We start from the raw sequence: 23,999 nt of genomic DNA on the forward strand, positions 1-23,999 counted from the left end.
CACCACTACCATCCCTGGATATATCCTATCCCACTGGCAGGACAAACCCAGCAGAGTGACGGCACAGTGATATACAGTAGGGAGGGAGTTGCCCTGGGAGTCCTTAACATCGACTCCTGGCTTCAGGTTAAACATGGGCAAGGAAACCTCTTACTAGTTACCATGTACTGTCCTCCTTCAGCTGATGAATTAGTACTCCTCCATGTTGAACAATACTTGGAGGATGCACTGAGGGTGGCAAAGGTGCAAAATGTACGCTGGGTGGGGGATTTCAATGTCTACCACCAAGAATGGCTCAGCAGTAGCACTACTGATCAAGCTGGTTGGATCCTAAAGGATATAACTGCTAAACTGAGTCTGCAGCAGGTGGTGAAGGAACCAACAAGAGGAAATAACATATTTGACCTCATCCTTACCAATCTGCTGGCTGCAGATGCATCTGTCCATGTTAGTATTGGTAAGAGTGACCACTGCACAATCCTTGTGGAGACAACATCCCGCCTTCACATTGAGAATAATGTCCATCTGGTTGTGTGGCATTATCACCCTGCTAAATGGGACAGACTTCAAACTGATCTAGCAATTCAAGGCTGGGTATCCATGAGGCACTGTGGGCCATCAGCAGCAGCGGAATTGTACTCCAGTGCAATCTGCAACCTCATGGCCCCACTCAACCGTTACCATCAAGTCAGGAGGTCAGACCTGGTTCAATGGTGAGTGTAGGAGGGCAAGCCAGGAGCAGCACCAGGTGTACCTAAAAATGAGGTGTCAACCTGATGAAGCTATAACACAGGACTACTTACATGCCAAACAGCAAAAATAGCAGGTGATAGACAGAGCTAAGCAATCCCACAACCAACGGATCAGATCTAAACTATGCAATCATTCAACATCCAGTCATGAATGGTGAGGGACAATTAAACAACTCACTGGAGGAGGAGGCCCCACAAATAGCCCATCCTAAATTATGAAGGAGTCCAGCACATTAGTGCAAAAGATAAAGTTGGAGTATTCACAACAATCTTCAGCCAGAAGTGCTGAGTGGATGATCCATCTTGGCCTTCTCATGTGGTCCCCAGCATCTCAGATGCCAGCCTCCAGCAAATTCAATTCACTCTACAAGATACCAAGAAATAGTTGGAGGCACTGGATACTGCAAAGGCAATAGGCCTTGATAACATTCCAGCAATAGACTTATGCTCCAGAACTTGCCATTCTCCTAGTCAAGTTACAACACTGGCATCTACCCAAACAACGTGAAAAATTGCCTAGGTATGTCCTGTACACAAAAAGCAGGACAATTCCAACTCGGTCAATTATCACCCAATCAATCTACTCTCGATCATCAGTAAAATGATGGAAGAGGTCATTAACAATGCTATCAATCAACATTTGCTCTTCAATAATGTGCTCAATGTCGCCCAGTTGGGTTTTGCCAGGGTCACTCAGCTCCTGACCTCATTACAGCCTTGGTTCAAACATGGACAAAAGAGCTGAATTCCAGAGATGAGGTGATAGTGACAGCCCTTGACATCAAAGCCACATTCGACTGAGCGTGGCATCAAGGAACCCTAGCAAAACTGGAATCAATAGGTATCAGGGGGCAAACTCTCTGCTGGTTGGAGTTGTACCTGACACAAAAGAAGATGGTTGTGGTTGTGGAGACTGAGTAATCTCAGCTCCAGGACATCTCTGCAGGAGTCCCTCAGGGTAGTGTCCAAGGCCCAACAATCTTCAACTGCTTCATCAATGACCTTCCCTCCATCATAAAATCAGAAGTGGGGATGTTCGCTGATGATTGCACAATGTTCAGCATCATTCGCAACTCCTCAGCTACTGCAGTAGTCCATGTTCAAATGCAACAAGATCTGGACAATATCCAGGCTTGGGCTGACAAGTGGTGAGTAACATTCGTGCCACACAATGCCAGGCAATAACCATCACCAATAAGAGACATTCTACCCACCACCCCTTGATATTCAATGGTGTAGCCACCACTGAATCCCCCACTGTCAACACCCTGGGGGTTACCATTGACCAGAAGCTCAGCTGGACTCACCACATAATCACAGTGGCTACAAGAGCAGGTTAGGGGCTAGGAATACTGCAGTGAGTAACTCACCTCCTGACTCCCCAAACCTATTCACCATCTACAAGGCACAAATCAAGAGTGTGATGGAATACTCCCACTTGCCTGGATGGCTGCAGCTCCAACAACACTTAAGAAGCTTGACACCACCCAGGACAAAGCAGCCTGGTTGATTAGCATCACATCTACAAACATTCAATCCCCCCACCACTGATGCTCAGTAGCAGTAGTATGTACTATCTACAAGTTGGACTGCAGCAATTCACCAGCATCTTCTAAACCCACAACCACTTCCATCTAGAAGGACAAGGGCAGCAGATAAATGAGAACACCACCACCTGGAGGTTCCCCTCCAAGCCACTCACCATCCTGACTTGGAAATATATCATCGTTCCTTCACAGTCACTGAGTCAAAATCCTGGAATTCCTTCCTTAACAGCATTGTGGGTCAACCCACAGAATATGGACTGCAGCAATTCAAGAAGGCAGCTCTTCAGCATTTTCTCAAGGGTAACTAAGGATGGGCAATAAATGCTGGTCAGCCAGTGATGCCCATGTCCAATGAATGAATAAAAAAAACAGATGTACCCTGCTAATATGTATTCAACAGGGTGTGGAACCAGCCATTAAACATCATTACATTGAACAATAAATCCTGGTTAAAAAGGAAAATATCAGACATAGTCTAAACTATGGATCTGAAATCAACTCTATCTTCACATTTGGGTAACTGGTCAGTTGATAAGAGGGGATCATGAGATGGCCCATCTAGCCTTCTTTCAGTGTAAAACAACTTTTTTTTTCCAGGCCAGAGAACAAAAGAAGAAAGTTACTGGAGAAGTAGGATCCAGATTGTGTTTTCTCAGGCTACCTCTCTCCATCCCTCCTGCAAACGCAAGCCCACTATATTGTTTGACAATTCACACATCACATTCGATGTTTTAAGAATTAGCACAGCAGCTAGTGCCTCCAGAAGACAATATATATATCATTTGTCAACATCTTAAATTAGCTTCATGCAGTCTAAAACCATCCAAGTCATCAATCTATACAAGGACTTCCCAAACTTCATCCTCAGGAGCCTCCCAGGAACTTTGTGGCAGGCCAGTCTGAGCTACTGACCTATGCAAGTTGAGTTTTGTGCTCTTTTCAGTTTGTCCAATAAGAGTCCAACTTTGAGTTGGAGGAGCTGGAAACAGCATAAAACTCAACTTTCAAGATCAGGCTGTGCATAGACAGCTGAGCAATGGTGAAGAAGGGTCTTTGAGAGGGAGCGGAGATCTGCAAGAGGGTGCAACTTGCAAGCGTGGTGTGTGGGGGTAGAGGGTGGGGGGGGTGAGACCTGTGAGAAGGCACAGGGACCAAGACCTGAAAGATGGAGTGGAGGGAGTGGAGACCTGTGGGAGAGAATTGTCTGGGGGAGGGGTAACCTGTGAGAGAAGGGGGAGCACCTGTGAGGAAGAGGAAAGGTGTGGGACTGATTGCCGCAAGAGGGAGTGTGTCTTGGAGACAGGTCCGTGTGTGTGAGTGAATGTATGTGTGTGTGAGAACTGAGGGGAATGAGAGGTATATCAAGTGGGAGTATATGTGAGGTGTGTATAATTTGAGTGTAATTTGAGTGCGTGTATGTGTGAGGTGTACATGTGTGATGTGTGTGTGCACGCTGTGAGAATATGTGCAGTGAGAGTGTGTGTGAGGTGTGTGAGAGTTGAATGTATGTGAGGTGTGTGTAAGTTGAGTGTGTGTGTGTGGAGTGACAGTGTGTGTATATGTGTGTGTGTGTGTGTGTGTGGGGTGAGAGTGGGTACGCATGTCTAAGAGAGAGGTGAGAGTGTGCGTGCCTGTCTGTCTAATGTGAAAATCCAGCATTCCAGCAGAATTTTTCTCATTTGAACTAATGGAGCAACAACATTCCTTCCATTATAATCAACAAAAGAAGTCCGAAGTGTGCTTTTTTAATGAAAACTTTTTAATTATAGTAAATGTATGCATATAAGAAATAGGAAAGATTTCTATAAATTAGGTTTTTGTATGTCTGTACCTATTGCATGAAAACAATCTATTTTTTGTGCTTTGGTGTATCAATATAAAAAGACTTTCTCAGGGGTTCCTTCTATTCACCTGGGGGGGTCAAAAAGGTTCAGTTTGACCAGAACAGTTTGAGAAACCTTCCTGTACACGATACACAATGCTGTCAGTGTTCTTCAGTGATAGACATGAAGTGGAGTTGTTGGTGTTGAACTGGGGTAGGCACAGTAAGTAGTCTTACAACACCAGATTAAAGTCCAACAAGTTTATTTGGTAGCACAAGCTTTCAGAGTGCTGTTCCTTCATCAGGTAAGTACAAGATTTGTTTCACAAACAAGGCATATATAGACACAAATTAATTTACAAGATAATGGTTGGAATGCCAGTGTTAACAGGTAATCATGTCTTTACAGGTGCAGATAATGTGAGTGGAGAGAGGATTAAACAAAGGTGAAAGAGGTGTGAATTGTCTCGAGCCAGGACAGTTAGTGAGATTTTGCAAGCCCAGACAAGTAATGGGGGTTGCAGATCATGTGACATGAACCCAAGATCCCAGTGCGGACCTTGGCTATCAGTTTCTGCTTGGCAATTCTGCATTGTTGTGTGTCTTGAAGACTGCCTTGGAGAACCAAATAAAGCTGTTGGACTTTAACCTGGTGTTGTGATACTACTTCCTGTGCCTACCCCAGTCGGAAAAAAAAGGCACTCACCTGATGAAGGAGCAGCGCTTCGAAAACTTGCGCTACCAAATAAACCTGTAGGACTTCAACCTAGTGTTGTGAAACTACCTTCAGTGGTAGACAGTGGGTGTTGAAGGTGGCAAATATACTGCCAATCTAGAGCATTGCTTAGTCCGAGAAGATTTTGCACTTCTTGAATGATGTTGTTGAAGTCTCAATCATCTAGACAAATGGAGAGTGTCCCACCAAACTCCAGACTTGTGCCTTGTAGATGGTGGCTTTGAGGGATCAGGAGATGAGTTAGTAGCCACAGAATTCTCTGCCTCTTAACTGTTGTAGCCACAGTATTTACATAACTGTATCAGTTCAGTTTCTCAACAATTGTAATCCCTAAGATGTCGTAAATTGGAAAATTCAGCTATTGCCATTGAATGCCAAAGAATCTCTTGTTGGAGATGATAACTGCCTGACATTAGAATGGTATAAACGCTGTTTGCCAGTTATCAACCCAAGACTGAATGTTGTCCAGGTCTTGCTGGACAACATCACTACCTGAAGAGTTGCAAATGGTGCTGAATATTGTGCAATCATTGGCAAACATCCACACTTCTGACCTTATGATGGAAGGAAGGTCATTGATGAAACAGTTGAAAGGACAGTATAACGTCATGGTGGTTAACACTGCTACCTCACATTGCTAGGGACCCGGGTTCAATTCCTGGCTCAGGTTATTGTCTGTGTGGAGTCTGCATGTTTTCCCATGTCTGCGTGGGTTTCCTCTGCGTGCTCCAGTTTCCTCCCACAATCTGAAAGATGCACTGATTGAGTGCATTGGCGATGCTAAATGCTCCCTCCATGTACCCAAACTGGCACTGGAGTGTGGCAACTAGGGGATTTTCACAGTAACTTCATTGCCCTGTTAATGTAAGCCTACATGTGACACTAATAAAAAACTTTAAACTTTAAGATGGTTAGACCTAGGAGACTAACCTGAGGGACTCAAACAGCTATGTCCTGGTGCAATGATGATTGACCTCCAACGACCACAACCATCTTCCTTTGTGCCTTCTTTATGCTAGATATGATTCCAACCAGTGGGGAGTTTTCCTCCTAATTCCCATTGACTTCAGCTCTGACCTAAACTGCAGGCTACCTTCTTCAGTTTTGTACCCAAAGTCAGCTCTGACCCAAGGTGCCATGATCATCACCATGAACTGGGGAAGGAGACAGGTCACGAATCCACACCGTCTGGAATAATGATAAAACCTCTTAGTATTGGCACCAATCTGATTCACACCAGTCTTCCAGCCAACTAGCACCATGGAAACATATACTGAACCAGTGCTATGAATACTGATGGTAGAAACTCCAATACTCTTTCTATCATATGGCTACCCAGGAACCTCTCCCACTGTTATCACCTGTCATTGTGATATGTTGAAAGGATTAATTTGATTTGATTTGATTTATTATTGTTACATGTATTAGTATACAGTGAGAAGTATTATTTCTTGCACACTGAACAGACAAAACATACCGTACAAAGAGATGGAGAGAGTGTAGCATGTAGTGATACAGTCATAGCTAGGGTGTTAATGCGAGATAGGTCCATTCAAAAGTCTGATGTCAGCAGGAAGAGTTGGATGGTACATGTCCTCAGACATTTTTGTATCTTTTTACCGATGGTAGAAGATGGAAGAGAGTATGTCTGGGGTGTGTGGAGTCCTTGATTATGCTGTCTGCTTTTCCAAGGCAGCAGGAAGTGTAGACAGAGTCAATGGATGGGAGGTTGGTTTGAGTGATGAATTGGGCTTCGTGACCCTTTGTAGTTTATTGCGGTCTTGGACAGAGGAGGAACCATACCAAGCTGTGATACAACCAGAAAGAATGCTTTCTATGGTGCATCGATAGAGGTTGATGAGAATTGTAGTAGACATGCCCAATTTCCTTAGTCTCTTGAGAAATTAGAGGCATTGGTGGGCTTTCTTAACCATAGCATCTGCACAGAAAGACCAGGACAGGTTGTTGGTGATCTAGACACCTAAAGACTTCATTTTGTTCACATTGAGGGAGAGATTATTGTCATCATACCAGTTCATCAGATTCTCTATCTCTTTCCTGTACTCTGTCTCATCGTTGTTTGATATCTGACCCACAACAGTGGTGTCATCAGGCAACTTGAAAATTGAGTTGGAGGGGAATTTGGCCATACAGTCAGAGGTGTATTAGGAGTATAGTAAGGGCTGAGGACATAGCTTTGCAGAGCACTGGTGTTGAAGGTGATTGTGGAGGAGGTCTTGTTGCCTTTCCTTACCGACTGCAGTCTGGGTTGGGAAGTCTAGGACTCAGTTGCAGAGGGAGGAGTCAAGCTCCAGGCCATGAAGTTTGTAGATGACTCTCATAGAATGATGGTGTTAAACTCTGAGCTGTAGTCTATGAATAGGTGTCTTTGTTATCTAGGTGTCACAGTGTTGAGTCTAGGGCCAGGGAGATGGCCTCTGCTGTGGATCTGTTGTGGCAGTAGGCGAACTGTAGAGGATCCAGGCAGTCTGAGAGGCAGGAATTTATTTGTGCCATGACTAACCTTTCAAAGCACTTCATAATGATGGATATCAGAGCCACCCGATGATAGATTTACAGATTTACAGACTGATATTCAACCTGTTTAACCATGAATGCACCATTCTAAGCCATCAAGCCTTGGAACGGGATTCGAATGTAAAGCTTCTGGCTCAGAGAAGGGGCCACTGCCTCCTGCACCACAAGACCTCCATTCTAGGTCACTGTAGGCTCTAAAATGTGAATTGAAATTATTTTAATCCTAATTTTGTCAAGAATCAAGTATCATTCATTATATTCTTAAAAAAAAGCTCTCTGACACCAACGTGTCAAGATTTAGGATAGTCCCTTACCTAAAATAAGTTGGAAGAATGACACCCAACTGTTATTTGGAGGTTAAACGTTCACAAGGAACAAGCAAGTGTGCCAGTTACAATAATGTACTGTCCTACTTTACAAAGAAGCTTTTTTGATCCATGACCATTGCCAAATCTCAATTCCAGGACCTGCGGGTGAAATACACCTATGCATCTGCAATTTCTTAAGCTTCACTGGTTTCCTTTCATTCCGCATAATATTTCCAACGTCAGGCTGTTGCCTAATTTTAAACTAACCAGATGATGCATTCCTCGCTATTGCAAATAACCAGCCAGCCTAATACAATAGTCACTGTCAGTCAAATCGCCCCACAGCTGTAAATGCTGCACTTTCTCAGCTTCCCAACCTTCCTCATCACTTCTGCCGCCTGAGTTTGAAGGATTTCCCAATTGGTTAAGTGCAGAGTCATGAGGGTTGATGCGTTAATCCAGTGTCGGGCACACGCTGCAGTATTAAAGCCTCTGTCCGATTGCGAATTTAGCACTCAGTTTTCATTCTGGAGTCTTCAGTCTCCAACCAGGCACCAGTGGGACAATGGTTGAGGAAAACCTGGCCCGGGTAATTTCTCTGTTACATATCAGCATTTTGTAAATGCATTATGATCTTCCTGTATTTTTTATTTTGAGTGTGTCTTTAGGCTGGAAGGGGTCAGGGTCTCGAGCTCATGTAAAGCTGCTTTTGACGCCTCGCACAGTTCACCAACTGCGAGTGCGCGAGGCAGCGGGGAGGGAGCTCGAGGAGGAGGGAGAGAGGAGGAGGAGGGGATAGAGAGGAGGGGAGGAGGAGGGAGAGAGGAGGAGGACGGGATGGAGGGAGAGGAGGGGAGGAGGAGGGAGAGAGGAGGAGGGGATAGAGAGGAGGGGAGGAGGAGGGAGAGAGGAGGGAGAGAGGAGGAGGAGATGGAGGGAGAGGAGGGGAGGAGGAGGGAGAGAGGAGGAGGACGGGATGGAGGGAGAGGAGGGGAGGAGGACGGAAAGGGGAGGGGGAGGAGGAGGAGGGGATGGAGGCAGAGGAGGAGGGAGAGGGACTCAAAGGGAAGGGAGGAGGGGAAGGGGGTAGAGAGAGGGGCTCGAATGAGAGGAGGTGGGGAGAGGAGGGGCTGGAGGAGGAGGGAAGGGATGGGAGAGGAGGAAGAGAAGGTGGTGGGAAGAGGGGCTCGAGGAGGAGGAGGGAGAGAAGGAGGAAGAGGTGGGGAGAGAGGTTCGAGGAGGAGGAGGTGGGGAGAGGGGCTCGAGGAGGGGTGCGGAAGGGAAAGGAGGAGGGGAGGGAGAGGGGAGCGGAAGGGAAAGGAGGAGGGGAGGGAGAGGGAAGCGACGGGAGGGAGCTGGGGAGAGGGGCTTGAGGAGGGGGAGGAGGTGGTGGAGGGAGGTGGGGAGAGGGGCTCGAGGAGGGGGAGGAGGAGGTGGGGAGAGGGGCTCGAGGAGGTGGAGGAGGAAGTGGGGAGAAGGGCTCAAGGGGAAGGGAGTGGAGGAGGATGTGGGGAAGGGAGAAGAAGTGGGGAGAGGGCTGGAGGGAAGGGAAGAAGGTGGAGAGAGGGACTGGAGGAGAGGGGAAGAGTAGAGAGAGGGGCTCGAGGAAGGGGAGGGAGAGGAGATGGGGGAGGCAGTGGGGAGAGGGGCTCAAGGAGGAGTGGAAGAGGGAGGTTGGAACAGGAACTTGAGGGAAGGGGAGAGGGTGGAGAGGGGGACTGAAGGAGGAGGGGAAGGGGGTAGAGAGAGGGACTCGAGTGGGTGGAGAGAGGAGTGCTTGAGGAGGGGGTGCTCATTGAGGAAAGGACTCGAAGAGGGGAGAGGGCCTTGAGGAAGAGGAAGGCAGAGGGGGTGAGGAGGGGGAAAGCAGAGGGATGAAGAGAGGGGCTCAAAGAGGGAAGATGTGGAGAGAGGGATTTGAAGAGGGGAAGGGATGGAGAGGGGGGCTCGAGGTGGGGGGATTGAGGAGGGGGTCCCAAGGTGGGGGGGTGGAAAGGGGGGCTCGAGGTGGAGAGGGGGGCTCAAAGTGGGGGTTGTGGAGGGGGGCAAAAGCAAGGAGGAGGAGAAATGGGGTTAGAGAAGTCATTGGATGGAGAGACATAGGGAGGGTAGAAAATTGGTGGATCGGGAGACAGCGAGAAAATTGGTGGATTGAGAAGCGATGGGGGAGATAGTAGATGGTTAGGCAGAAGGGAGGTGCAGGTAGGAGAAAACAGAAGTTGGGGGAAGTAGGGAGGAGATAGGGACAATGTGGGGACAGGGAGCTTGGGGACAGGGATTCGGTGTAGATGTAGGCATCATCCAGGTGGACTGATATACTGTTTGTGTTTATTCCCTCACGATACATACATAGAATTACTTGGACATACTTTGTTTAACAGCCTTTAGTAATGTTAAGAAATTAAAGCGTACAGTTATTCAATCACTCAACTGAATATTTGGACCTTCATGGAACCTAAGAATTAATGGTGTTTATAAGCATTCAAGTACAAGCCCATGTGACAAACTAAAGCCAAGTAATTTGTTAGCATAAGTGAAGTAGCTGTATCACATCAAATTGCTGAAGTGGTCTCATGAAGGATTTTCTTAGGTTATGGAACAGTCGCAATGGTATTACAGACCAGTTGCAGTACATCACCACCTCTCCTAAGAGATTTCTTACACAGAAAATAATAAGGGGGATCATTAAGTATTGGCATTGAAGTCATGAATGCTTTAATGGAGTAAGTAAAGAACAACTATTCCCAGTGGCAGAAGGGTTATTGACAAGAGGTTGGAGATTTAATAAGATGATATGGCAAGAGAATCAAAAGAGAGATGAGTTACATTTTTTACAATGTTATGATTGGGAAGCACTACCTGAAAAGGTGGTAGAAACAGATTCAGGAGCAACTTCCAGAAATGAATTAAGTGAACAGTTAAAGTGGGAATAGTAACAAGTCTCAAAACCAGGTTAAAGTCCAACAGGTTTATTTGGAATCTTGAGCTTTCAGAGTGCAGTTCCTTCATCAAGTGAGTGGAGAAGTGGGTTGCAAACGGCATATATAGACTGAGTTACAATTGCAAGATAATGGTTGGAATGCGAGTCTTTACAGGTATAAACAGTGTGAGTGGAAAGAGGGAAAATCACAGGTTAAAGAGGTGTGAATTTTCTCAAGCCATGTAGCGTAACATGAACCCAAGATTTCGGTTGAGGCTATCCTCATGTGTGGAACTTGACGATCAGTTTCTGCTGATATTGTCGTGTGTCTTGAAGGCTGCCTTGGAGAATGCTGACCCGAAGGTCGGAGACTGAATGCCCTTGACTGCTGAACTATTCCCCGACTGGAAGGGAAAATGCCTGCCTGGTGATTGTTGGATGGTGTCTGTTCATCCGTTACCTTAACGTCTGCGTGGTATCGTTAATGTACCATGCCTCAGGATATCCTTTCCTGTAGCCTATGAGGTAAACATTGTTGGCCGAGTTGCATGAGTATGTACTGTGTACTCGGTGGGCGATGTTCTCACATGTGTTGGTATCCAGCACATCTTGCAGAGGTTGTGTGACAGGGTTGTGTGGTGTCGTCGTTGCTATTCTACTGAAGGCTGGGTAGTTTGTTATGAACAATGATCTATTTTTTCAGGTTGCGCAGTTGTTTGGAGGCAAATAGTGGGGGTGTGGGAATGGCCTGGGCGGGATGTTCATCTTCATCGATGAAATGTTGAAGGCTTCGAAGAAGGTGTCATAGTTTACAGACACTATGCTCATGAAAAAGATAAGGATGTATGGGATAGAAAGAAATTTGGCTGATTGGATAAGTAACTGGCTGTATCATAGAAGACAGAGGGTGGTGGTGGATGGAAAATTTTCAGACTGGAGGCCAGTTACCAGTGGTGTACCACAGGGGTCAGTGCTGGGTCCTCTGCTATTTGTGACTTTTATCAATGACTTGGAAGAGGGGGCTGAAGGGTGGGTTTGCTGATGACACCAAGATCAGTGGAGTAGTGGATGAGGTGGAGGGCTCTTGCAGGCTGCAAAGAGACATTAATAGGATGCAGAGCTGGGCCGAAAAGTGGTAGATGGAGCTTAACCCTGATAAGTGTGAGGTGATTCATTTTGGTAGGACAAACTTGAATGCAGATTACCAGGTCAATGGCAGGGTTCTAAGGAATGTGGAGGAACAGACAGATCTTGGGGTTCATATCCACTGATCTCTGAAGGTTGCCACTCAAGTGGATAGAGCCGTGAAGAAGGCTTATAATGTGTTAGCGTTTATTAACAGGGGGTTTGAGTTTAAGAGCTGTGGGGTTATGCTGCAACTATACCGGACGCTGGTGAGACCACATTTGGAATACTGTGTTGAATTCTGGTCATCTCACTATAAGAAGAATGTGGAAACATCAGAGAGAGTGCAGAGGAGATTTACCAGAATGCTGCCTGGTTTGGAAGGTAGGTCGTATGAGGAAAGGTTGAGGGAGGTTGGGCTTTTCTCTTTGGAGCAAAGGAGGATGAGAGGCGACTTAATAGAGGTTTATAAGATGATGAGGGGGATTGATAGAGTGGACATGCAGAGACTATTTCCTCGGGTGGATGTAGCTGTTACTAGGGGGCATAAGTATAAGGTTCATGGTGGGAGATATAGGAGGGATGTCCGAGGTAGATTCGTCACTCGGAGAGTGGTTGGGGTGTGGAATACACTGCCTGCTGTGGTAATGGAGTCGGACACTTTACGAACTTTCAAGCAGTTATTGGATAGGCACATGGAGCACACCAGAATTATGGGGAGTGGGATAGCTTGATCTTAGGATTGGACATAGCTCGGCAAAACATCGAGGCCGAAAGGCCTGTACTGTGCTGTAATATTCTATGTTCTATGTTCTAATCACCAGGCAAGAGTGTTCCCTTCCAGTCAGGGAACACTTCAGCAGTCAAGGGCATTCAGTCTCTAACTTTGGGTAAACATTCTCCAAGGCGGCCTTCAAGGCACACGCCAATGTAGAAACGCCAAGCAGAAACTGATAGCCAAGTTCCGCATACATGAGAATGGCCTCAACCGGGAACTTGGGTTCATGTCATTCCACACTGTAACCCCTACCATTTGGCCTGGGCTTGCAAAATCCAGAAGCCCTGGCTTGAGACAATTCACACTTCTGAAACCTGTGATTATCCCCTCTCATTCACACTGTTTGTATTTAAAGACTTGCCTATCTAAAGACTCGCATTCCAACCATTATCTTGCAATTGTGTCTCTGTCTATATATACTGTGTTTGTGAACCCACCTCTCCACTCACCTTTGATTTGATTTATTATTGTCACATGTATTAGCATACAGTGAAAAGTATTGTTTCTTGTGCGCTATACTGACAAAGCATACCATTCATAGGGAAGGAAACGAGAAAGTGCACAATGTAGTATTGTAGTCGTAGCTAGGGTGTAAAGAAAGATCAACTTAATGCAAGATAGGTATATTCAAAAGTCTGACAGCAGCAGAGAAGAAGCTGTTCTTGAGTCAGTTGGTATGTGGCCTCAGACTTTTGTATCTTTTTCCCAACATGAAGGAGCAGCATTCCGAAAGCTCGTGATTCCCAATAAACCTGTTGGACTTTGATGTTGTGAGACTTCTTACTGTGCCCACCTCAGTCCAACACCGGCATCTCCACAAAGTGGAAATATTCAGGGCTATCGAGAAACAACAGGGATGTGGAACTGATCGATAACTCTTCAAATGAGCTAGAATAGGCAAAATTGGCTGAATGGACTTCTGTGCTGTCTCATTCTGTGATTTAATTGTGTTCCTTCTGAAAGCTATTGTTGAAAACCCTCCCTCCAAGCAAATGTTGGCTTATTGCAAAACTGTATCAGCTTGATGGTAAAGAGGAAACTACCGTAACAACAACTTGCATTTCCGTACCACCCCAAAACACTTTAAGAATTCTTGTTAAACAAAAATTTGATACTAAGCAACAAAGAAATATTAAGACAGGTGACCAAAACTTGATTAATACGGTAAATTTTTGAAGCTTAAGGAGAAGAAGGCTGAAGTTTATGGAGGGAACTTGACAGCCTCAGCAAATGAACGTGCTGATGGAAATACCTGTATATGAACCATGATAGAAAGAGCTGAACTAAATGAACATACACAATCCAGGGAACTGATGGGCTGAAGGAAGTTACAGTGATAAGAAGGATGAGGCCATAAAAACTATTCGCAAATCAGCCAATCTTTATTGCCGACCAAGAGCGAGTGTTCAATATGACAATTAACATTCAGCACTTAGAATATTACAGTATTTGTGGATTACATCAAGAAAATTGATCAGATGATAACACCTACAATGTGCAATGTCATTCTCTGCTCTTTCTCCACTGCAAAAAAAGATTACGACTGAATGAATGTAACAACTTTTTAAATGCTATGAAAATATCTGCTTTAATAGATACAGTGTGCATTTCCAAGATAGTTATTTCTGAAAGCATCAATCTACTTATTCATTTGCAGTGGAAAAATAATGTTCAGAGTAGGTTTTGTTATTCATTCTTGGGATGTGAGCTTCATTGGGAAGGACAGTATTTGTTGCCCATCTCTGAATACCCTTGGGAACGTGGCAATGAACCACTTTGAACCACAGCAGTCCATCTCCGCAGCATTTTTCTAGGGAGAACTGTCTAAATATTGGCTCAGGAACGGTGCCTAACTTGGAACTATAATCAATGTGTGGCTTGGGGGGAAACTTGGAAGTGATGGTGTTCCCACGTATGTGCTGCTTTGTCCTTCTAGGAGGAAGGATTCTGGGTTCAGAGGATGCTATCAGAGGAGACTTGGCCTCACAGACCAACATTTTCCCTACAACCTGTATTCTCAGGAAGGACAATCTTCCAAAATTCAACATAAATACATATTTTGTAATTGAAACAAATCTTTTATTAAACATATGAGTTATTAGCAGGCAGCACATTCTAAGAATATTTCCTGTATTTCCATGGCAATGCATTGCAGTGCTAGTACATGTTCAAGTTCAGTTGAAATTTTGTAATAAGTTTATTAGTCATAATTTGTGCAGTAAATTTACGAAAGGAAAATTATACAAGCATAATTTATTAAAACTATAGGGGAAATTTTAAAATTAGAATAATCAGCACTGCAAATAAATGACAGTTTTATTTTAAAGATGAACAGTGTAAAATTTAGACTGATAACGCCTTGTCTGGGTCTGATAGATACTGCTTAGCGTCCAAAATGGTGACCACAGTGCATTCCCTTTTTAGGTAAGTTTTGAGTAAGTTGCCAAAATTTACAGAGGGCTGTGGCAAGTACTCAAAGACTTAAGGCCAGTTTTTCATGATTGTAACAGGTATCAGGAGCCTGGAGGGGTGAGGGGGGCTTACCATCATGCCCTGCTGGCAGATGGGTGGGTGAGCCAATAACATCGTGTGAGCACCAAGAAATCAGGTTCGCAATCAATTTCTCACCTGTTACGATCTTATAGACACCAGATATTCAGCAAGGTCAGCCTTGTGCCCTGGCACTGCCCACTGGGTGGGGCCTAGCCAGAGGCAGGTTAATCAGTTGGGGTGGGGGAGCATTGCCATTCTACATTGCAATCGGTGGGGGGATCAGTCCAGGGAAGGGGTGTTGTGAGGGTCGATTGGACGGGAGTGGGGTTGCAGGGATCAATCGGTCCTGCTTTGAAGGGAGGGGGGTCACAAAAGGCCATGAGTCCCCACTGTTGCTGGGCAGCCAGGGACTGCCATAGGCCATGGAGGCTAGCTGAGAGCATCAGAGGCTAAGTGACAGATCTGCCTGCTCTGAGCTCAGGGACCTGTGTCAATGCAATGGCTTCCTCTGCTGCTCTCATCCAGTGTTTGGTTGATTTAAGCACCCCCTCCCCACCCCCACTCCAGGTGAGAAATGGTTTTTACTTTTTTTTATGGACCGAGTGCCTAAAAAAATTGAAATTGATAGGATGCAAGACTGGGTGGAGAAGTGGCAGATGGACTTCAACCCAGATAAATGGGTAGTGATTCATTTTGGCAGGCCAAATGTGATGATAGACCATAATATTAAGGGTAAGACTTTTGGCAGTGTGGAAGATCGGAAGTATCTTGGGAGCTGGGTTCATAGCAGCTTCACAGGTAGAGGCTGTGGTTAAGGTGGTGTATGGTGTATTGGCCTTCATCAATCGAGGAATTGAGTTTAGGAGTCGGGAGATAATGCTGCAGCTTTATAAGACCCTGGTCAGTCCCCGCTTGGAGTACTGTGCTCAGTTCTGGTCGCCTCATTACAGAAAGGATGTGGAAGCCATAGAAAGGGTGCAGAGGAGATTTACAAGGATGTTGCCTGGATTGGGTGGCATGCTTTATAAGGACAGGTTGAGAGAGCTTGATCATTTCTCCTTGGAGAGACGAAGGATGAGGGGGAACCTGATAGAGGTGTATAAGCTGATGAGAGGTATTGATTGAGTGGATTCTCAGAGACTTTTTCCCAGGGCTGAAATGGTTGCCACAAGAGGACACAGGTTTAGGGTGCTGGGGAGTAGGTACAGAGGAGATGTCAGGGGTAAGTTTTTCACTCAGAGGGTGGTGGGTGCGTGGAATCGGCTGCCGGCATTGGTAGTGGAGGTGGATTCGATAGGGTCTTTCAAGAGACTTCTGGATAAGTACATGGAACTTAGTAAGATGGAGGGTTATAGGTATGCCTAGTAGGTAGGGACATATTCTTGTGGGCTGAAGGGCCTGTTTATGCTGTAGTTTTTCTATGTTTCTATGAGTGCATAGATTTCAGACTTGAACTCATCCAAAATCAGATCAGAAACGTTCTCATTTTCATGCTCGCCCTGTACTTAGAATTTTGTTTGTAAGATTGTCCCCCCTGAAATTCCCCCAATCTCATCTCCAGCCTGGAGGAACCTGTCTGTACTATTTTTGTGTCAGGGAGGCAGGCATGGGTTGGAGGAGGTGATTTTGTATGTTCACATAAACACTGCATAGGCTGATTGGACCAAATGGTCAATTTTGTGCCATATAAAGTGTGTGGATAAGGGGAAGTAGAATGTGAGAAGGAGAATTAGGTGTGAAAATACCATCACCTTTGGTTTCAGCCTCTGGTAGCCTCAGCTTCTGTAATGAGTGTCCCAATAAGGGCTAACATTGGATGTCAGCCATGGCTCAGGTGGTGGCACTCTAGCCTGTGAATCACAGACTTCTGTTTCAAGTTTCATTCCGGAGTTGCAGTGCAAAATCAAGGCTGACAATCAAGTGTCGTGTTCGGGGAACATTGCTGAAGGTACCAGACCAAATTTGGCTGCTTGGTTGGCTGTAAAGTATCACATTACATGAACAGAGGAATTATGCCTGGTGTCCTGGCCAATATTTATCCCTCTTTCAATGTTACAAAAACAGATTTTCTGTCCATTATTACTGTTTTTGAGTGTCTGCTGTGTGCACATTGGCTGCCATATTCCATATATTACAACAGCAACTACATTGCAAAAAAACTCTTAATTGGCTGCAATGTGTTTTAAGAAGCCCGATTGTTGCGAAAAATACTGTACAAATGCAAATCTGGTCTTTTTAACTTCTGCTGCCTTTCGTTGTATGCCATCATGTCCTGCAAAAAAAAAGCTATTGTGCAGTTGTTTTGCTGTTGTGCCTGTCATGATGAACACTTGGAACTATAGCTATGGATATGAGTTTTGCAGCAGTGCTAAATGTTAAAGGATAAATTGAAGCTATCGATGTGAGTTATGAGTCATGTTTGATAGAAAATGTTAAGTTATGACTCATGGGAAAGGTAAATTGGACAATATGTGAGGCTAATGGTGCAGTTGATACAATGTGGCATTTGAAGATGCATTTACTAACTTTGACGTATCTTGTGAAGTCATTGAACTTCTCGTGGCTCTTTTGCAGAAGTTCCTGGGGGACTGAACTCTTGGCATTGACCTCCATAGCTATCCACTCCCATAATCCTTCCAATCATGTGTTTGCTCGGATCCTTGGCCTCTTGATGGTTCAGGACCCCTCTCTTTTTTGCACTTCTTATTTGTTCAAAGAAGAATGAAAATTACAGCACGGGAGTAGGCCCTTTGATCCTCAAGCCTGCACCGATCATGCTGCCTGCCTGAACTGAAATCCCTACCTTTCTGGTGATCATATCCCTCTTCCCATCCTATTCATGTATTTGTCCAGCGGTCCCTTAAGAATCACTATCATATCTGCTTCCATTACCTCCCCCGGCAGCGGGTTCCAGGCACCCACCGCCCTCTGTGTAAAAAAACTTGCCTCATATATCTCCTTTAAACCTTGCCCCTCACACCTTAAACCTGTGCCCCTCATAATTGACTCTTCCACCTTAGGAAAATGCTTCAGAATATCTACTCTGTCCACGCCCCTCAAAATCTTATAGACTTCTATCAGGTCGCCCCTCAACCTCCATCATTCCAGATCTCTCTGCCAAAGAATACTCTTAAGGATTCTGCATTTATTGTATATTTTCCATCTGTATTAGACTTTACAAAATGCATTACCTCACATTTGTCCAGCTTAACCTCCATCTGCCAGTTCTCTGTCCAAGTCTCCAAGCGATCCATATTCTGCTGTATCCTGTGACGGTCCTCATCGCTATCCGCAATTCCACCAACCTTTGTGTCGTCTGCAAATCTATTAATCAAGCCAGTTACATTTTCCTCAATCATTTATACATATTACAAACAGCAAAGGTTCCAGCACTGATCCCTGAGGAACGCCACTTGTCACAGCCTTCCATACAGAAATGCACCCCTCCATTGTCTTCTATGACCAAGCCAGTTCTGTATGCATCTTACCAGCTCACCTCTAATCCTGGGCGATTTAACCTTCTATACCAGTCTCCCATGAGGGACCTCGTCAAAGGCCTTACCGAAGTCCATATAGACAATATCCATTGCCCTGTCCTGATCAATCATCTTTGTCACTTCCTCAAAAAACTTGATCAAGTTAGTGAGACATAATCTCCCTTTCACAAAACCATGTTACCTCTCGCTAATACGTCCAGTTATTTCCAAGTGGGAGTAAACCCTTGAAGGATCCTCCCCAATAATTTCCCTACCACTGATGTAAGGCTCAGCAGCCTGTAATTACCTGGATTAACCTTGCTACCCTTCTTAAACAAAAGAACAACATTTGCTATTTATTCTGTAATCCTCCGGGTCCTCTACTGTAACCAGTGAGGGTACAAAGATTTCTCTCAAGACCCCAGCAATTTCCTCCCTTGCTTCTTTCAGTATTCTGGAGTATATCCCATCAGACCCTGGGGACTTGTCTACCTTAATGTTTTTCAAGACCCCCCAATACCTGCTTTTTGATCTCAACATGACCCAAACTATCTGCACATCCTTCCCCAGACTTAATATCCACCAAGTCCTTCTCCTTGGTGAATACTGATGCAAAGTACTCATTTTAATACCTCAACCATTTCATAGAAATCATAGAAACCCTATAGTGCAGAAGGAGGCCATTCGACCCATTGAATCTGCACCGACAATCCCACTGGCTCTATCCCAGTAATCCCACCTATTTACTCCGCTAATCTTTCTAACCAGGACACTAAGTGGCAATTTAGCATGGCAAATGCACCTAACCCACATATTTTTGGACTGTGGAAGGAAACCAAAGCAGCTGGAGGAAATCCAAGCAGACACGGGGAGAACATGCAAACTCCATACAGACAGTGACCCAAGCTGCGAAGCGAACCCAAGTCCCTGGCACTGTGCTAACTACTGTGCCGCTATTTCCTCTGGCTCCACGCACTGATTCCCTTCCTGTCCTTGAGTAGGACAACCCTCTCCCTAGTTATCCTCTTCCTTTTTATATAAGTATAAAAAGCTTTCAGGTTTTCCTTAATCTTGTTGGCCAATGACTCTTTTTGACCCCTTTTAGCCCTCCTGACTCCTTACTTAAGTTCCTTTCTACATTCCTTGTATTCTACACTTGCTTTGTGTGTTCCCAGTCTCCTCATCTTGACAAATGTTTCATTTTTCTTTTTGACTATGCTCACAATATATATCCAAAGTTCCCGAAACTTGCCATACTTATCCGTCATCCTCACAGGAATGTGCTGGTCCTGAATTCCTATCAACTTGCACTTGAAAGCCTCCCACATGCCAGATGTTGATTTGCCCTCAAACATCTGCCCCCATCTACATTCTTCAGTTCCTGCCTAATATTGTTGTAATTAGCTTTCCCCCAATTTAGCACCTTCATCTGAGGACTACATTTATCTTCATCCATCGATACCTTCATACTTACCGAATTGTGGTCCTGCTCCCCTTCTAAAACATTGACTGCCTGGCCAGGCTCATTCCCCAATACCAGGTCCAGAATACTACCTTCCCTAATTGGACTATCTACATACTGTTTCAAAAAGCCCCCCTGGATGCTCCTTACAAACTCTGTCTCACTGGGATGTGTCTGGGATATGGACATTTATTATCCAACCCTAATTGCCCTTGAGAAGACGTTGCTGAGCTGCCTGCTTGAATTCTGCAGTTCTGTCGTATCCAGTTGTGAATGTTGGTGGACGATTAAATAACTCACTAGAGGAGAAGGCTCCACAAACATCCCCATCCTCAGTGATGGAGGAGCCCTGCATGTCAGTGCAAAAGATAAGGCTGAAGCATTCGCAGCAATCTTAAGGCAGAAGTGCCAAGTGGATGATCCATTTTGGCCTCTTTCAGTGGTCCCTAGTGTCACAAATGCCAGTCAGCAGCCAATTCAATTAACTTCACATGATATAGAACATAGAACATAGAACATAGAACACTACAGCACAAACAGGCCCTTCGGCCCACAAGTTGCGCCGACCACATCACCTACCAACCTACAGACCTATCTATAACCCTCAATCTCATTAAACCCCATATACTCATCCAGAAGTCTTTTAAAAGACCCCAGCGAGTTCGCCTCCACCACCACTGACGGCAGCCGATTCCATTCACTCACCACCCTCTGAGTGAAAAACTTACCCCTAACATCACTTCTGAACCTCCCTCCCCGCACCTTAAATCTGTGTCCTCTCGTAGCGACCATTTCAAACCGGGGAAATAGCCTCTGAGAGTCCACCCTATCTATCCCTCTCAACATTTTGTAAACTTCTATCAGGTCGCCTCTCAACCTTCGTCTCTCCAGGGAAAAGAGTCCCAGCTCCCTCAACCTAACTTCATAAGGCATGCCTCCCAGTCCAGGCAACATCCTTGTAAATCTCCTCTGCACCCTTTCAATAGCTTCTACATCTTTCCTATAGTGAGGCGACCAGAACTGCGCACAATACTCCAAATGAGGCCTGACAAGGGTCTTATAAAGTTCCAGCATTACCTCCCGACTCCTAAACTCAATCCCTCGATTAATGAAGGCCAGTACACCATACGCCTTCTTGACCACCTCCTCCACCTGCGAGGCCGATTTAAGAGTCCTGTGGACCCGGACCCCAAGATCCTTCTGCTCCTCAACACTACTCAGACTTCTGCCCTTAATAGTGTACTCGTTCATCCCGTTGGTTCTGCCAAAATGGACGACAACACATTTATCCGCGTTGAAGTCCATCTGCCACTTCTCCGCCCAGTCCTGCATCCTATCTATGTCCTGCTGCAACTTTTGCCATCCTTCCAGATCATCCACAACACCACCGACCTTCGTGTCATCAGCGAACTTACTTACCCATCCCTCCACTTCCTCATCCAGGTCATTTATGAAAATGACAAACAACAAGGGTCCCAGAACAGATCCTTGAGGCACTCCGCTGGTGACTGACCTCCATTCAGAAAAAGCCCCATCCACAACCACTCTCTGCCTTCTGCAGGCAAGCCAGTTCTGGATCCACAAGGCCAAAGGCCCTTGGATCCCATGCCCTCTCACCTTCTCAAGAAGTCTTGCATGGGGGACCTTATCAAACGCCTTGCTGAAGTCCATGTACACTACGTCCACGGCACTTCCTTCGTCAATGTGTTCAGTCACATTATCGAAGAACTCAACTAGGCTTGTAAGGCACGACCTGCCCTTGACAAATCCATGCTGACTATTCCTGATCATGTCAAACCTCTCCAAATCTAGGAACGGTTGGAGTCACTGAATATTGTAAAGACAATGGGCCCTGACAACATTTTGGCAATAGTACCGAAGACTTGTGCTCCAGAACTTGCCACTCTCCCACCCAAGTTCTTCCAGTACGGTTATAACACTGGCATTTACCCAACAATTTGAAAAGTTGTACACAAGCAGGACAAGTACAACCCAGCCAAATACCATCCTATCCTTATTCTCAATCATCAGTAAAATGATGAAAGGGGTTATCAACTGTGCTATCAAGCAGCACTGCTTAACAATAACCTGCTCAGTGATATGCAGTTTGGATTTCACAAGAGTCACTCAGCTTCTGACCTCATTACAGCCTGGGTTCAAACATGGACAAAAGAGCTGAATTCCAGAGGTGAGGTGAGAGTGATTGTCCTTGACATTAAGGCCACATTCGACCAAGTGTGATATTGAGGAGCCGTTACCATTGACCAGAAACTCAACTGGACTCACCACATAATCACAGTGGCTACAAGAATAGGTCAAAGGCTATGAACACTGTAATGAGTAACTCTCTTCCTGACTCTCCGAAGCTTGCCCACCATTTATAAGGCACAAGTCAGGAGTATGATGAAATATTCCCCACTTGCCTGGATGGGCGCAGCTCCAACAACACTCAGGAAACTTGACACAATCCAGGACAAAACAGGCTACTTGGTACTACATCTATAAACATTCAGTCCGTCCATCGCCAATGCTCAGTAGCAGCAGGATGTATTATTTACAAGTGGAGCTTGTTCAAGGAACAAATACTGCATGTTCTTAATAGGCATGTCCCTGTCAGGCAGGGAGAAAGTGGCCAAGTGAGGGAGCCATGGTTCACAAAGGAGGTTGAATGTCTGCTCAAGAGGAAAAAGGAAGCATACGTAAGGATGAGAAAACAAGGTTCAGTTGGATCGCTTGAGGGTTACAAAGTAGCGAGGAATGAATTAAAAAAGGGTTGGGAGAGTTAGGAGGGGGCATGAGAAGTCCTGGGTGGGTCAGATCAAGGAAAACCCCATGGCTTTTCACTCTTATGTGAGAAATAAAAGAATGACCAGGGTGAGGTTAGGGCCAGTCAAGGATAGTAGTGGGAACTTGTGCATGGAGTCAGAAGAGATAGGTGAGGCACTGAATGAATACTTCAGTGTTCACTAAGGACAGGGGCCATGTTTTTGAGGATGAGTGTGTGATACAGGCTGATAGGATGGAGGAGGTAGATGTTCTGAGGGAAGATGTATTAGCAATTTTGAAAAACCTGAGGATGGATAAGTCCCCTGGGCCAGATGGGTACATCCTAGGATACTTTGGGAGGCAAGGGATAAGATTGCGGAGCCTTTAGCTTTGATCTTTGGGTCCTCACTGTCCATGGGGATTGTGCCAGAGGACTGGAGAGTGGCAAATGTTGTTCCTCTCTTCAAGAAAGGAAATAGGAATTACGTTAACCTCACTTTGGTGGTTGGTGAGTTAATGGAAAAGGTAGCGAGGGATAGGATTTATAACCATTTGGAAAGATGCAGCTTAATCCAGGATAGTCAGCACGGTTTTGTGAGGGGTAAGCCTTGTCTCACAAATTTGATTGAATTCTTTTAGGAGGTAACTAAGCGTGTAGATGAAGGTAAAGCAGTTGATGTCATATACTATTTCCTCATGTGGATGTAGCTGTTACTAGGGGGCATAAGTATAAGGTTCATAGTGGGAGATATAGGAGGGATGTCCGAGGTAGACTCTTCACTCAGAGAATGGTTGGGGTGTGGAATGCACTGCCTGCCGTGATAGTGGAGTCAGACATTTTAGGAACTTTCAAGCGGTTATTGGATAGGCACATGGAACACACCAGAATGATAGGGAGTGGGATAGCTTGATCTTGGGTTTGGACATAACTTGGCACAACATCAAGGGTAGACGGGCCTGTACTGTGCTGTACTGTTCTATGTTCAAAGATGCTCTACAGAAATTCACCAAAGATCGATAGACAACACCTTCCAAATGCACAACCACTTTCATCTAGAAGGACATGGGAACACTACCACCTGCAAGTTCCCCTCTAAGCCACTCCACATCCTGACTTGGAAATATATCACAGTTTCTTCACATTCGCTGGGTCAAAATCACACAAATGAATTTTAAAAACAAGCATTGAGTATGGATGAATTTAAACAGCAAGAAGAGAAAAGAAATTTGTGGGGGAAAAAATAAAGCTCAGCAAAAAAAAGAATGAATTGGGAAT

General features: G+C 45.2%; 1 protein-coding gene across 1 annotated transcript in view; it reads left to right on the forward strand.

The window, feature by feature from the left end:
- The first annotated feature begins 8,233 nt into the window (after positions 1–8,233).
- LOC145339395 (urea transporter 2-like) overlaps positions 8,234–23,999 on the forward strand; it is a 63,402-nt gene continuing 47,636 nt past the window's right edge. Inside the window, exon 1 of the mRNA XM_080183886.1 lies at positions 8,234–8,292. Within this exon, the coding sequence (XP_080040012.1) occupies positions 8,269–8,292 (24 nt within the window). The 5' untranslated portion in view covers positions 8,234–8,268. The remainder of the gene's footprint in view (positions 8,293–23,999) is intronic.

This window comes from Carcharhinus amblyrhynchos, chromosome 1 (assembly GCF_965287045.1).
Source record: "Carcharhinus amblyrhynchos chromosome 1, sCarAmb.v2.hapA, whole genome shotgun sequence".
Lineage (NCBI taxonomy): Eukaryota > Metazoa > Chordata > Chondrichthyes > Carcharhiniformes > Carcharhinidae > Carcharhinus > Carcharhinus amblyrhynchos.